Below are 16,224 nucleotides of genomic sequence, written 5' to 3'. Positions count from 1 at the left end.
ATTGCGTGTATGGTCTCTTGAATATTGTTGAAGCTTAAGTGTAAACTGTGACTGATGCTGATACAGTGTTCGCAGAAAAAGGATGATGTGTTCTGGGGAGCCTTCTTCCCCACATGTGCATGTTGGTGTCTGCCTCAGACCCATGCGGTCAAAGTGTTTGTGATTAGGGCCGTGTCCTGTAAGTAAGTGGATCATACCGCGGCTGGGATCGGCAAGTTTGAGTTTTAGTCTCTCCCTTACATCGGGATAGAACCGGTGTATCCTGCAGTCCTTATCACCTGTGTCCCACTCACCTTGTCGGGTATCTATACTCCAATTTTTTAAATGGCTTTTCGTGTCCATTGGTACTCCAGTGATCTTTCGGACCTCGTTGTGCCTTCCCACCTTAAGCCAGTACATAGCCGCTATGTATCTTATCGTAATATCTATTGGGTAGATTCCGAGCATCACGCAGAGTGATTCCACTGAGGTAGTGCTGAAAGCTGCCGATAGACTAAGTAAGCTGTTCCTTCGTCCTCGTCTCACGAGGGCCCAGTTTGTTGATAAGACTGGAGGCGAAGCTAACTCCCGACTCGAAGAGAGCACGATGGTATATCCTAGGTAACTAACAGGGGGAGTTTAAATTCATAGTCTCGCCAGTTTGTGTAGTATTTTTTCTGCTTTCTTTGTGACAATGCGCATGTGTTCATGGCAATTTGCTTTTCGTCTATGTACCCCAAGATAACGTGTGGTGACTGCTCGTTTAATGTTTGTGTCCCCTAATTTAATACTAGGGTTTCTCTGGAGGGTCCCTTTCAGTAAGATGTATGTTGTTTTTTATCGGCTATCTTGAGTATATTGTTGTGACACTGTTGTGGTATTGTTTTGAGTGTTCCATTTGCTCTTTCTTCTATATGGGGCCTATTGTTAGCAGACACTACGACCAAAAGCTCGTCTGCGTATGCAACAACTCCATCTGTCGCTATTGTTTCCTCCAGTATTTGTGGGAGGGGTAACAATAGTGATGTCCCAGAACATCTCACAGTGACGGTGGCCCGTTTGTTGGTTGCAGGGGAGGGCTGCGTGGAGAAGCCGGTGTCGACGCTGTGGCGCAACTACACGGCCAGCGCCAAGGCGGACGTGGCGATGAAGGTGACGGTGACGGGCAGCGGGCTGAAGGCGGTGACGCGCGAGCACGGCCTCACCGAGTACTGGTCGCACCGGCTCACCTACTGCGCCGCGCCAGCCGCCTTCCCGCGCGTCTTCTGCTGGGTCTACCGGCACGAGGGACGCAGGCTCAAACAGGAGCTGCGCTGCCACGCCGTGAGTACTCCACTCTCTATCTGAGCACCCACCTCGTACCCGAGCCCCCTAACATCAGCATCAACAGGGAATCGTTACATAAATTACACCGTTTCACGAACAAGATTCATCCGAAAATCAGCTGTACCATCGACTTCGGAGAGCGAGGTCCCACTAGCATTTTTAGATGTAATATTTAAGAAACTTTACCTAGGTTTCAGCCCACATAATTGAGCCTTCTTTAGAAGATACACAAACTATGCATGGATATATATAAGTTCGAACACACTACACCGACTTACACTTTTGGGATTTAATTCCCTTTACGTTTATTTGTAGTTGCAATCCAGAGACGACTTCATCCTTGTCCATTTATGGCATGCACATGGGCATATTAGTAGCTATTTTTTTATTTCTTTTTAATTCTTTCCTGTGAAGAACATGCCGTTTTCCTATGTCAAATATTCATAAAATTTTCCTATGTCAAATATTCATAAAATTTTCCTATGTGTCTTTTCGAGTCAAGCACATTTCATCATATCATATCTATTTAACATTAGCCATTAATATAAGAGGCGATAATTCTCTTTGTAGCGCGTAGTGAAATTGACCTCTGCCCGTCGATAGAGTATAAGGGCGATGAAAGAGCGTTGCACGTCCGTTCACGTAATTACCATATTTTTTACACGTAAAACATAATTTAACCTATGTTGGTCATTTGCTATTACATCGCGATGAAGTGGCGTCGTTCGTTCACTCATGCGTTATTTTTAGTAATAAGGTAAAAAATTAATCTTGATAATATTCTTCATTCAGTGCGTGTCACCAATAATAAGTATATCTACATCAATTGATAAAAACACGTATTCGACCATCTGTGTACAGGTTAACCGAGATTCTTGCATTGTGGCGTTTACATATTACAGTTTCGTCGTTTTATGTCCTACGTCATCTTTCATTAATAACGATGGGTGCGTTATGCAGCATTCTTTATGAAAGGGCCGATATATTCTAATAGTGTAAGTTGGGGTAGTGTGTTCGAACTTATATAAATCCACGCATAGTTCGTTACATTTTAGTCATAACCTGTGCAGAGGCATTATGTTTAAGATTTTCAACCTCTCTGTAAGTTATTTGTTTTAAGATATAACCGCGTTGGTCTTTTATCTTTGACAGTCACGGTCTCAGACATGCGCAATGTTCCCCGCCATGTTGATTTGCAGCGCGTTTTCTAGTCCTGCTTAGTTTCACGTGAGCTCCCGAGGCCCACCGCACGGCGTCCATGTAGACGAGGTGCACACCAGAGCTTAAGTCTTGGTGTTGACTTAGTACTTACGTACCGCATTTTTAAAAGATGACTACGGCTATTCAGGCTGATTTAGTTTTACTTCTAGACCATGCCCTCTTAGACAAATTATAGATTCAGGTATATCTTCTGAAGAAGGCTCAATTATGTGGGCTGAAACCTAGGTAAAGGTTGGTTTCATTACCACAACCGAGGCTGATAGTTTCTTCTATATTACATTATCACGATTGCTGACTGTGCTGCAATGTTGAAAGTACAAAATTCTTTAGATGTGTTGACCTACAGAAGACTTTGTTAGCTTACTAACCTACTTTTACGTTGATAGTAGTTCTGCTTCTCTTCGATGCCTGGCTTCCTGCTATAGTTTGATTTAGTGACACGTAATTTAAGGGGCTCCGGAACGCCCTATACTTGCAATGTTAAAATAACGCTTATAAATTACATCTTTCCTCACAAAGTATTTGAGGTAGGAAGTTGAACTTTTTACTGATTATTTATTGGAATATGGGCTACAACTTAACACAGGGATTTTACAAAATTTTAGTTCAGTTATTAAAGATGATTTTTTTTTCAATTGTAATGAAAATTCACAACATTTTTTTGCAATTTTTTATTTATATATTCAAAAATATACAGTTTTTTGGAAAAAGGCTGTGTTAAGTTATGCAGAAGGTACTGTGTAACATTTACTGAAAGTTTGAAACAAGTATGTTTGGAAGATCCTTAGAAAACATGTAATTAGTATGAGAAAATAAAAGTTTTAGGAATCGAGCGACAAAGATTGGATTAACTTTTTAGTGCATTCCAGGTCCATAGGATGGATTATCTTCATCCTCTGCAAACTCCTCCTCCAGCTTCCTCTTGTTCCTCCTCCTGTTTACTCTTGCTTGTATTTCTAGACTCTTTACAGCCCTGTCTGCAGCCCGAAGGCGTACCTTGTCTAAAGCAAGCATCGCTCGTACCATGTTAGAACCTATCTTCATTCCCATATTTCTAAATACCTTGCACCTTACAATGTTGCCATCATTGAAAGTCGCAACAGCATCATACACACCAAAGTGAAGTGTTTCTATTCCAACAAATACAGTCTTGGGGATTCTCGACCATATAACACTATTTACACTTTCATTGGGGTTTTAAGTTTTTCCGTGAATACACTTTTTCAACAGTTCAGGTGCTGCTAAGTCTCTGAAAATACGTTTTATCACCTCCATTATTGCATGAGGCAGACTATGCTTATGAGTGTACACTTCACCAGTTAGCAATCCTTTGTTATATTTACACCAACTGTCTTCTTCTTTGGGACACAAGCTATGTTGGGGATTTTCATCGTCTTTATTGTTTACAGTAATAACACATACCTTTGGCTTTCTATCATTTCTCCTTTTCTTAAAAGCCTTCAGAGGATTTCTAATAACTTTACTTTTACTCATTATTATACTTCAACAAAACAGAGACTCAAGAAACAGAATTAATTAGGAATATTTTCGAGATAACGACAGAGTAAATAAACATGAAACAATCGACAATCACACCAGCGATATATATTGAACCATCACAGGTTAGCCACAACACATACTTTATCTCACATCACTAAAATGTACCTGATGAACACGGACGTTAATAATAACACCATTTGACAGCAGTTTAACAGCGCCACAGTGGGTCACGCCCATGTAGAACACATTTCAAAAAAAATTTAAAAATAGTTGTAGTCTTCGGAATTGAATAAATTATATATCTATTAAAAGGTAATAGTCTGCAGATTCAGAAAACGCAAAAAAGTAAAAATTGAACTTTCATGATTTTGAGCCTTTCCGGAGCCTCTTAAATAACAAACGCAACACTGTAGAAACTACGAGGGGCGATTAGTAAGTAAGGCAACATTTCTTTTCTGAAGCAGGTTGGTTTTATTCAGGATTCCAATACACCATATTATTTCCCGCTTTTCTGGCTATAAAACCCTATTTTTCAACATCATCTCCGTTCAATGCGACCGCGTTACGCCATTCTACTGGGAGGGCCTGGACGCCCGCACGATACCGCTCCACTGTTCGACGTCGGAGCCAACGTCTTGCTGCATCGGTAATCTCCCCATCATCCTCGTACTGCTTCCTGTGTTCGTCCTCCATTGGAAGTCAGAAAGTGCGACATCTTGGCTGTAGGATGGGTGAGAAAGAAAAGTCCATGAGAAGGAAAAGTGTAGCACAATACACTTCAGAGTTGATGGTTGCTCCATGAGGGAGGACATCAAACGGAATAACCCCTTCAGAATCCCATAAGACCATCGCCATGACTTTACCAGCTCAGGGCACGGATTCGAACATTTTCGGAGGAAAGGTGGTATGACACCACTGCATGGAATGCTGTTTTGCTTCCGGTTCTAAGTGATGAGTCCATGTTTCGTCGCCTGTGACGATGTTCTGCAAAAAAATTGTCACGAACAGCCACTTAACGCACGTGCAGTTCCGTACAGATTATTCTCTGTTGTTCTTTATGGTCTTCTTTTAGGCAGCACAGAACCCAGTGGGCACACACCTCTGAGCACCCCAACGGGTGGGCGAGTGTGTCAGCACTACCAACAAAGACGTCCAGTTTTTCAGGGAGGTGCTTCATTGTGATCCGTGGATCACCTTCAGTGAGACTGTTCGCACGTTCAAGCACTGCAGGAGTCGCAGCCTTACGCTTCCGGCCGGCACGCAGATGAGAAGGTCTGCCCGCCCTCGTTGTGATGACACACGTTTCGCCCACGACTCACCATGCTTTTTTTCACTGCCAGGCCTCCGCAGATATTCTGGAAGCACCTATGGATATCAGCGAGCTCTGGTTCTCCGCAAAAAAAAAAAAAAAAAAAAAAAAAAAAAAAAAACTCAATGACAGCTCTCTCCTTGGCACGCACCTACGGTGCAGACGCCATTTTGAAGGCTACATATACTGCCGCCACCTACCGGAAATTCATGAAACTATAAGGACTTAGGCGGAATTTGTTGCGGGGCATCGTGGAACATTCCTGCTTTTTTCAACCTATACTGGCCTAAAATAAGTTGTTACATTAGTTATTTGAGCGCACCTCCTAAGTTGCGGTCTTGTGACATTAATTGACTACAGTAATACATCAAAGGTCATCTTATATTCAATTTAGACGGATCGTAAACCACAATTCAGCACCTACACAATAAAAGTCTCGAAAGGTGACGAAATTTTTTTCACTGTAGAGTTCTGACTAACAAATAAAATGGCGTTGGTTTTGATTACTTAGTCACGTCACATGGTATCTGTTCACACGAAGTAAATTATTAATAATGTTTACAATTTGGTAGCGAACCGCAGACTTACGTGTAAAGATTCTGGTTTTCGCGTTATGGATCACTACTGCAGACATAAATTATGTTGTGAATTTTTTGATAGTTAACAAAGGGCTGGCTGTGACTGGTATCAGTTAGCGACACAGACAAGTTGACAGGTCAGCTATTAGGCGCTGACTGACTACTTACAGATGCGCCTAAGATTTAAAAAAATCAAAATTTGTTGCTGTATATTTAATATTAACATAAGAGACAGATACATCAAAGGACACAAAATTATAGTAAGGAAAAGAGCAATTCTGTAGTAGTCTAACCTGATTTACCTCCGCTGGGATTCAGACCCCACCAGTAATTGCTAAAATGAAATTTTCAAAATCGAATAATTAACAAACCAGTAAGATCTTCTAGTAGAACAGGGCATTTTCTTGGAATCAGAAAAATCTGGGCTACGAAGCTATTGTACTGAATTTTCGAAAAGACCATTATTTAGGGTTAGAACATTCCGCAATATGAGAACTTGGATACGAATAATTTTTAAATTGGAATTTTCTGGGGAAACTGAAATTTTTATTGAGAATAGGAAACTGAAAGATTTTAAATAGTCAATATTAATTTATCAACAAACAGCTATTTACTCCGTAAAATTTCCACCTGCGCGTGTTCTTCAGGGATTGAAAGTCATGAATATACATTTAATTGTATTCACTCCTAATTAATTAACTATAATATTATCGTTAGTGATTGGCAAATTATACAATCGGCCAGTCACACTCAAATACGGCATGATTAGGAAGATAGCTGTTTTAAGTAACTGTCTCAATTTTACTCTCCACAAAGTGAGATAAAATAATGTAAAAAATTATATTAACGTCACGAGTCATACAAGAACATGTAGTACGGTTCCATGTTGCTCTGTTACAACCTGATAATACTCTTTTTCTTAGACATAAACAGCTACCTAGGTGTCGCCTCCCACCACCAGCACACAAAGTACAATGAAGGTGCACTGAATACAATGGCTTCTCGTGCATTCCGCATTAGTGACAATTAGTTTCACCGATCAGAGCTAAATTTGCATAGGAAACATTGACTGCCAGCGGCTATGCCGCTTTCCCCTAAAAGTACGACCTTCACACGGAACGACGACGACGATGATGATGATAATGATAATGACGGTAATAATAATAATGCAGACATGAAGGTCGAAAAACCTCGTGCACATCCTGTCAGGTTACCGTTTGTTTGTACAGAAACCAACCACATACGCAGAATGATTACGGAAGAATGATTTAAGTACTACGTTTTTCAGTCAGCATAAGATAAGACTTCTTTCGACCTGCAACAGACGTGGTTGGCCGCCTTCACACTGGGGAGCACCTGAAATGAAGTGTGGTTATGTTAAAGTACAGGGTGATTATAATTAAAGGCTGGCCGCGGTGGCCGAGCGGTTCCAGGCTCTTCAGTCCGGAACCACGCGACCGCTACTGTCGCAGGTTCGAATCCTGCTTCGGGCATGGATGTGTGTGTGATGTCCTTAGGTTAGTTAGGTTTAAGTAGTTCTAAGTTCTAGGGGACTGATGACCTCTGATGTTAAGTCCCATAGTGCTCAGAGCCATTTGAACCATATAATTAAAGTTAAACTCTCAAACCGCTGTAGAAATAACACCACTGGTCAGAATGAGGTCCAATTGCAACGGTATATTATCGGAGGAGGAGGAAAACGTATGGCAGAAGAAACATACGAGGGTTGGAACTTTAATAGTGGCAACTATTTATTTACATTTCGTACAAAATAGATACGTGTTTCAAAGTTTTACTGACGTTCAAAGCAGTCGCCAGCATAGTGTATAACCCGTTGCCAGCGATGTGGAAGTCGCAGGATACTCTTAGCAGTGCCAGCTGTGTTGACACTTCGAGCGGCGCGGTCTATTGCCCGACGACTTTGTAGCAGTTCTGAAGCGAATCCCGTGTAGTATAGCACTTAGCAGCCCCATCAGTCAAACAAATCAGTAACAGCTTGAACTGTACGTGCTTGAGCATTGTCCTGCAAAATGATGGTCATGTCCTGCATAAAGTGTCATCACTATGCTGTTTATTTCTGGAACACAACTTACGACTGTGTTGCACAAGAACGATATTCTCTGAATTCGTGTTGGTTATGTATCAATAAGTCATTTTCTTCAAGGTGATTCATAATGTTAGAGTACAGTATATGCTCCAAAATCCTACTGCAAATTGAGTTCAGTAATATGGGTCTGTAATTCAATGGGTTACTCCTATTTTCTTTCTTGAATATTGGTGTGACCTGTTTTACTTTCCAGTCTTTAGGTACAGACCTTTCGTGAAGTGAACGGTTGTATATGATTGCTAAGAAAGGCGCTGTTGTGTCTGCATACACTGAAAGGAACCTGATTGGTATACCATCTGGACCGGAAGACTTGGCTTTAAGTGATTTGAGTTGTTTCACAACACCCAAGATATCTAATTTTATGTCACTCTGCGATGCCACTATCCGAATGTACTGTAATATTTTTAGATCATGCGGCATCGGACGTCTGGAAAGCGGCTATCGCGTGTAATAAGCCTGAATAGCTTTGCTATGTAGTTTAGACTACTACACGGAATTACTGAATAAATATTGGCGATGGCGTACAAGAAATCGAATGTTAAATGAATTCTGATTTTCATTAACAAAACTAACCTCTTTGAATTGACTGAACAGAATGCACTAACTGGTGTACGTTAATCACGCCTAGCAGGCGAACCCATATGATAAACACTTGAACTTGCTGTAAGTTAGATTGATCTACACCAACTGTCAGTAATGATTTTAATGTTACTGAATTTGCATTGTACTGAAGGTACAATGAGTACTGTGGTGGCAATAAATTCTTTTATTGAATGATCTGTGAACCCTATAGAACTGATGGTTACTAGAGATGTTAAAAACATTACTTTAGAATCATTTTGTTCTAATGAAACTGAATGAATTTTTATGTTGATAATGTAGTGAAAAGCCACCACATCGAGTTGAACTGTAATTAATGTGGCACAGTACCTGGCGTCTTCTGTCAGTTGTATAATCCGGCGTTTGTTGGAAATTTTCGGCGTTAACTCCGATTATATCCTCTCGTTGCATTAATACGCCGATACTCACGTAATATAGCCTTTTTACTGGTATTGCTGCACACACAGTTATGGATTTGGGATAATAATGAACTATTTTCTGTAAATAATTGATGACATTCGTGGAATGCACTTGAATCACAAAATTATTATTTCACTCAGACATTACACTGTAGATAACTTGACTTGATAAATACATAAACTGGTTGGCTACGGATAAATGTACTTGTTATGGCGGCGGTATAAAATGCACTGTTCATAAAAACACTGTCGTACGATAACTACTAGTTCGTTGCTTGTGCTGGCGTGAGCTCATCAATGGATCTCATATGGTAGTAAGATCACATTGCAACATTAGCTGCAGACACTGGTCACTTCATACCTTGTTGCTGGTCGCTGCAGTCCGTTGAGCGGGAACAGCAACTATATCGCTCACAAGCGTCTCCGTCGAAATGTTGCATCCTGCAAGCCTTATTGTCCAGTTGACTTGCTGACACACCATAAATCCAGTTCGTGTTTGTTGTAAGCTCACTTTTAACTGTCTATAAGCAACGTTACCTACCGTACTAAAACCGTCACTTTCGCGCCGCATAATCTCTGTTCTGCATCTGAACAGTTCCAGAACACATCTCTCTCTACTGCCAAATTCACGCGCCAAACTGCATTGTCCGCCTTCTCGGGGATTTCCCTCACATTTAAACATTAATTTACACTATGCCAAGTTCTCTATTTACAAATGGACATACCATAACATTACCATATTCAGTTACAGTCATATATATATATATATATATATATATATATATATATATATATATAATTAATATTAACATTTTTACTATATGTAATAATATTATCCTAGTTTAATGCTTCTTTATTTCGTCGTCCGAGCGCAGCACTATTCAGATACTGTCTTACTCGTAGCGCTATTTCATTTGACTTCCGCCAGGCGGAAGCACCTGTGCTTTTGTTTGCACAACTATTCAACACATGGCATGAGCGTTCACTTATTCAACTGCTGCACCTTGGCTATGCTTTGTTGTGGCATTACAACTCATGCTAACAGCTGTTCTGGTTTCGAATTATGGAATATTTACTTCGTCTTCTTTCATGAAGGAATTACAGAAAACTGTATTTAGTAACTCTGCTTTAGTGACACCATCATCGGTAACATTTTTATCGCTATTGTGCAGTGACGGCATTGACTGTTTTTTTTTTTTTTTTTCCACCGGTGTACTTTACATACGACCAGAATCTCTTTGGGTTTTCTGCCATATTTTGAGACAATGTTTCATTGTGGAAACTATTCAAAGCATCTCGCATTGACGTCCGCACTAAATTTCGAGCTGTGAAACTTAACCATTCTTGGGGATTTTGCATTCTTCTGATTTGGCATGCTTTTTTCGTTGCTTGTGCAACAATGTTCTGACGTGTTTTGTGTACAGTGGTGGATCAGTGCCGTCTCTTATTAACTTATGTGGTATAAATCTATCTATTGCTGTCGATACCGTATTTTTGAATTGGAGCCATATCTGGTCTACACTTACATAATTAGCTTGGAAGGACTGGAGACGCTCTCTTAGGAAGGCATCAAGTGAATTTCTATCTGCTTTTTTAAATGGATATATTTTGCGTTTATTTTTAGTGGTTTTCGTTGATATGGTTTTAAGCCTCGCTACAATGACCTTGTGTTCACTAATCCCTAAGCAAATGGCGGCTGAGAATTCTAGCATTTCCATAATGGCGCTTCAGCAGCTGCCTAACTGGATTTGCAATGTGCGGAGATACGGCATCTTGCCTAAGAATGATCACATCCACACTGTTGGAGAGCTGGAATTATGTGGTTGCTCAAGACACTCAAAGCGCTTACCAGTGACGGAACTGGTAACAGGACCGGAAGTAGCAGTTTCTTCGAAAAAAATATGGACCTATGATAAATGATGCCGTAAACCCGCACCATGCAGTGACCTTTTCAGGATGAAGTGGTACTGATTGATTTGCTTGCGGATTTTCTGTTGCCCATATTCGACAATTCTGTGTATTCACATATCCTGCCAGACAGAAGTGGGCTTCGTCTGTCCACAAAATCTTCCAGGACCAATCATTGTCCACTTTCACGCGAGCGAGAAATTTAAAGCAGACGTCTCTCTTGCTGGCAGGTCAACAGGAAGCAACTCGTGCACATGGGTAATTTTGAATGGTTAGAAAAGAAGGATTTTTCGTAGGATTTTACGAACCGTGATCACGGGTATGTCCAATATTCGGGCAACTGTCCGTGCACCGCACGTTTACACACCACCACTCGTCCCCTCCTGCATTGCTATGGCCACTGCTTCCACGGACGTCGAATAAATTCGTTTCCTCCGTCTACCAGGTTGCACATGAAAAGAACCCGTCTTTTCGAATTTACGAATCATTTCTCCAGACCCACGGCAGTCATCGGATCAACGCCTTTTTTTAAGCTCTTCAGTGTCCGGAACTTCTACAGAGCGACGTGTGCACAGTCATCATTCTTGTAATACAGCTTTACTAGCAGAGCGCGATCCTGCATTGAGTCTGTCATGGCGAACGTCGCAGACGCGAAAGGAGGCAAAGCCGTGTACCTAGCATGTTTATACCACCTTCAATGGGTCGTGCGCTTGACAGGTGTTTTCATTTACGTATTCTGACACATACAGCACATTGATCAATTTTCACACACTTTTTTTTTTTGCTTCTGTCATACGTTTTCCCCCTTTTCCGATAATATTCCGCTGTTGTTTGACGTCATTCTGACCAGTGGTGTTATTTCTACAGCGTTTTGAAAGTTTAAGTTTAATTATAATCACCCTGTATATATCGGCAAAACAGGAATGACAGGAAAAGAACGTGTCAAAGAGCAAGAACGCTGCACACGCGTAAGACATAAATTAAGGTCAACGGTAACGAAGCACCAAGAAGAATGGACCAGATTACGGCTTTCATGAACGTACGCGCACTAGTCAGAGAAAGCAATATTTATAGAAGGAAATTTCGGGAAGCAGTCGAAACATGCAAGAATGAGTTGAATTTGAGTAGAGATGACGACTACAGGCTTCCGTCTTCGTGGATACCTGCTATCCAGCAAATGAACAGCAAAATAAACAGCTACCGGGATACAACCGAGACTGCACGACAGCAATGTTATTTTGGATTCTGCTGTCAGTACTTATTCAGCGACGGCGGTGCACCAATAGCAGCCGGAAGAGTTTTTCCCAGTAACTCCACATCTCCGAAAAAGCGCAGGAAAATAGCCCTGTCTTCCGACAGTGTTGAGCCATCCAGGAACACCAGTGGAATCCTGATTCAAAATGGTTCAAATGGCTCTAATCACTATGGGACTTAACATCTGACGTCATCAGTCCCTTAGACGTAGAACTACTTAAACCCAACTAACGTAAGGACATCACACACATCCATGCCCGAGGCAGGATTCGAACCTGCGACCGTACCAGCAGCGCGGTGCCGGACTGAAGCGCCTAGAACCGCTAAGCCACAGCGGCCGGCGATCCTGAAGATCATCACAGCAGGGGAATCGAAAGCCGAGCAATGAAAAAGATTGAATTGCAGCGTGACTTTCCTAAGGACTCAGAAGATTTTATTAGCAGTGTTTATTCTGTTGGTTATCGTGTTGTAGTCTGACGTTTACGTAAAGTTTCAAATGAAACTACATTGACGGAAAAAAGTCACAACACCACGAAGGAATTGTGCGACATAAGAGAAAGTTGGTAGGTGTGTTCCTACATCTGAAAGATGATGACTCTTCCAATTTCGCGCCAATCGCATAAGAGTGGCACCAGCAGCGCAACTTTCAGAGGGCCAATCAGGTTTGCTTTAAATAAAGGCTGTAACGATCCTGAGCGTTAGTTACTTTGAGACTGAACGTGGTGAATTGATATTAGGTAAGAATACCTTTAACGCGACAAAGACCCCACTAACAACGCCTCACTGGGTTAGAATGAGATCGTGTAATAGGGCTACGAGGAGCTGGATGTTCCTTCTGCGATATTGCAGAACGACTTGGTACGAATGGAGCCACTGTACGTGATTGTTGGCAACGGTGTTCACGAGAACATTGTACAGCCGGACGGCCACGTTGCACTACCGAGAAGGAAGACCATACTGTTCGGCGTGCTGCTGTGGCGCATCGTACTGCATCTGAGGGAGCAATATGAGCAGCAGTTGGCACCACAGTGACACAACGAACCGTTGCAACTGCTTCTGCAGCGACAACTCCGAGCCACACGGCCTGTAGCGTGCATTCCACTGACCCCAAACCACCACAATTTGTGACTTTCACGGTGTCAGCCATTAATAGCAAAAAGTTTTACAACAACGTTTCTCTTTTAAAACAAAGAAACCCCTAATCGAACCCACTCCCGTGAAAACTGATTGACATGTGAGTATAGGCAGTATACCACTTGGAGAAAACAAACCCATGCAGAATTTGGTCATGGCCAAGTGTAGGGTCTGTATGTAAGGAACCAAATCATTAATTCATTTCTCAGGCACGGGTCTTTATTCTCCAGTGATTCAGCTCGGCCCAGAATAGATTCTGCGTCATGAGAATACGATTTCAATTTTTTTATTTTAAACATTAAATTTGAATTACGTTTTCTATGTATCAGTTAGTTAATTAGTTCCATGTTCAATGGATCATTTTGCATTAATGATGTAGAATGAGTAATTTTACATTCTAATTGCAAATTAATTTGTACATATGGCTACATTGTGAACATTTCTAAGTTTTTTAAGTATGTATATATTACAAAAAATTGCAGAGATGTGAGTTAGTGATTCCTACCCACCACATTTTAAACACTGCAGTAATAGAAATTCTTCTACGGGTTAGGAGGAGTTGTCAAGGAGAAAATTTCTCGGTTTGTTTTCAGATTTTACTTTGCCGTCTGTCATACATTTTGTACCACCGGGCTATCATCAAAAAAAAATTTTGCAACAGTGTACACCCCCTTTTTTCTGCTAAAGGCAACCTCACTGTGGAGCAATGAATGTTATTTTTTCTTCTGCTGTTGTAATTACGTACGTCATTGTTCATTTTGAACTGCAGTGGTTTATTTACAACAATCTTCATGAGGAAATAAATATATTGTGAAGCAGTAGTTAGAATGCCCAACTCCTTAAACGGATGCCGACAAGATGGTAGTGTGTGAGCAGCACATACTATTCCTACAGCAAGCTTTTCCGCAATGAAGACTTTCTTTCTTAAAGACGAGTATCTCAGAACATTATTCCATATGACATTTTCGAATGAAAATATGCAAAATATATCAAAGTCCTTATTTCTCTCTCCCCATGATTTGTAATGATGCAGAGTGCATATGATGCTGAGCAAAGTTATTCCAGGAGCTCAGAATGTGTTCCTTCTCTTTTTTTAATTTAAAACTTTTTTAATTTAAAACTTTTAAAGTTTTACCATATTTATTGTTTCTTCACTGTGTTACATTTACCACGAGTGTAGCACACTTTGTGCAGAACTGAATATGTTGTCGTTTCATTTGTGAGGCTGAGACCATTCGCAGAAAATCAATCAATGAACTTTTAAGAATTTTATTTACCATTTCATCTGTTTCTATACGTATGCTTGGATTGATTACAATACAAGAGTCGTCTGCAAAAAGAACTTATTCTGCATATTGTACATCAGATGGAAGGTCGTTCACATATATGAGGAACAATAGTGAATCTGAGATCGAGCCTTGGAGAACCCCCAAATGTGATTTATTATCACTCGGAATTACGTCACCGAACATTATCGGGTGAATTACGTAGGGAAACTTCAGCTTTATTAGTATGACTGCATTTTTTTGTCTTTGTGATGTGGAATTTCTGAATGACGTCATCAAGCATTAAATTAACTGGGCTGTAAGACATAGATATTCAGAAAAGTAGTTACTAAGTGAACATTTACGACCTTCCGGTTTCATTACTAACTCATTTGTTGTCTTATGAAGTAATTCTAGTCAATTGGCAGGGTTCCAAACTCTTCGAAGTTAAATTGTTCCATTGACTGAAATTGATATGTCTGAGAAGCATAATGCTCAGACATAAACACAGAAACTTTGCACTGACTTGTGTATTAACATAGTTTCTGGTGTATTAATGTTCACAACCCTCCATAATGTGCTTGAATTACCTTCCAGACTATTTAATTTGACTCCGGTACCGACAGCATCTACAAGTGCAAGGTAGCACGTATGCAATCTTAATGTCCCTGCAATCCTAATGTACGTATAGAGCGTGTGATTTTCTTATAAGAAGAGCTGTTGTCGGTTCCTTCCGTTCCCTAGCAATGCCTGCACGACCATTGCATCTGCTGCTCTTCGCTTAGACGTTTTGGTTTTCGTGTCAGAGATCTATTTTCAGCCCCGTACTAACATTTCCCTCCAGGGATGTGTCGGCAGATTTACGCATAACGGCTGCCAGCTGGTCTCCTCCACTAATACACTCCTGGAAATTGAAATAAGAACACCGTGAATTCATTGTCCCAGGAAGGGGAAACTTTATTGACACATTCATGGGGTCAGATACATCACATGATCACACTGACAGAACCACAGGCACATAGACACAGGCAACAGAGCATGCACAATGTCGGCACTAGTACAGTGTATATCCACCTTTCGCAGCAATGCAGGCTGCTATTCTCCCATGGAGACGATCGTACAGATGCTGGATGTAGTCCTGTGGAACGGCTTGCCATGCCACTTCCACCTGGCGCCTCAGTTGGACCAGCGTTCGTGCTGGATGTGCAGACCGCGTGAGACGACGCTTCATCCAGTCCCAAACATGCTCAATGGGGGACAGATCCGGAGATCTTGCTGGCCAGGGTAGTTGACTTACACCTTCTAGAGCACGTTGGGTGGCACGGGATACATGCGGACGTGCATTGTCCTGTTGGAACAGCAAGTTCCCTTGCCGGTCTAGGAATGGTAGAACGATGGGTTCGATGACGGTTTGGATGTACCGTGCACTATTCAGTGTCCCCTCGACGATCACCAGTGGTGTACGGCCAGTGTAGGAGATCGCTCCCCACACCATGATGCCGGGTGTTGGCCCTGTGTGCCTCGGTCGTATGCAGTCCTGATTGTGGCGCTCACCTGCACGGCGCCAAACACGCATACGACCATCATTGGCACCAAGGCAGAAGCGACTCTCATCGCTGAAGAC

The 16,224-nt window shown here is 41.4% G+C and overlaps 1 protein-coding gene across 1 annotated transcript in view; it reads left to right on the top strand.

Annotated features, from left to right (window-relative positions):
• LOC126236623 (protein FAM43A) overlaps positions 1-16,224 on the top strand; it is a 658,532-nt gene that overhangs the window by 611,738 nt on the left and 30,570 nt on the right. The window contains exon 4 of the mRNA XM_049946068.1: positions 1,052-1,302. Coding sequence (XP_049802025.1) covers positions 1,052-1,302 — 251 coding nt within the window. The remainder of the gene's footprint in view (positions 1-1,051; positions 1,303-16,224) is intronic.

This window comes from Schistocerca nitens, chromosome 2 (assembly GCF_023898315.1).
Source record: "Schistocerca nitens isolate TAMUIC-IGC-003100 chromosome 2, iqSchNite1.1, whole genome shotgun sequence".
NCBI lineage: Eukaryota > Metazoa > Arthropoda > Insecta > Orthoptera > Acrididae > Schistocerca > Schistocerca nitens.
Note: the sequence above shows the minus strand (reverse complement) of the source record. Positions and strands in the feature narration are given on the sequence as shown.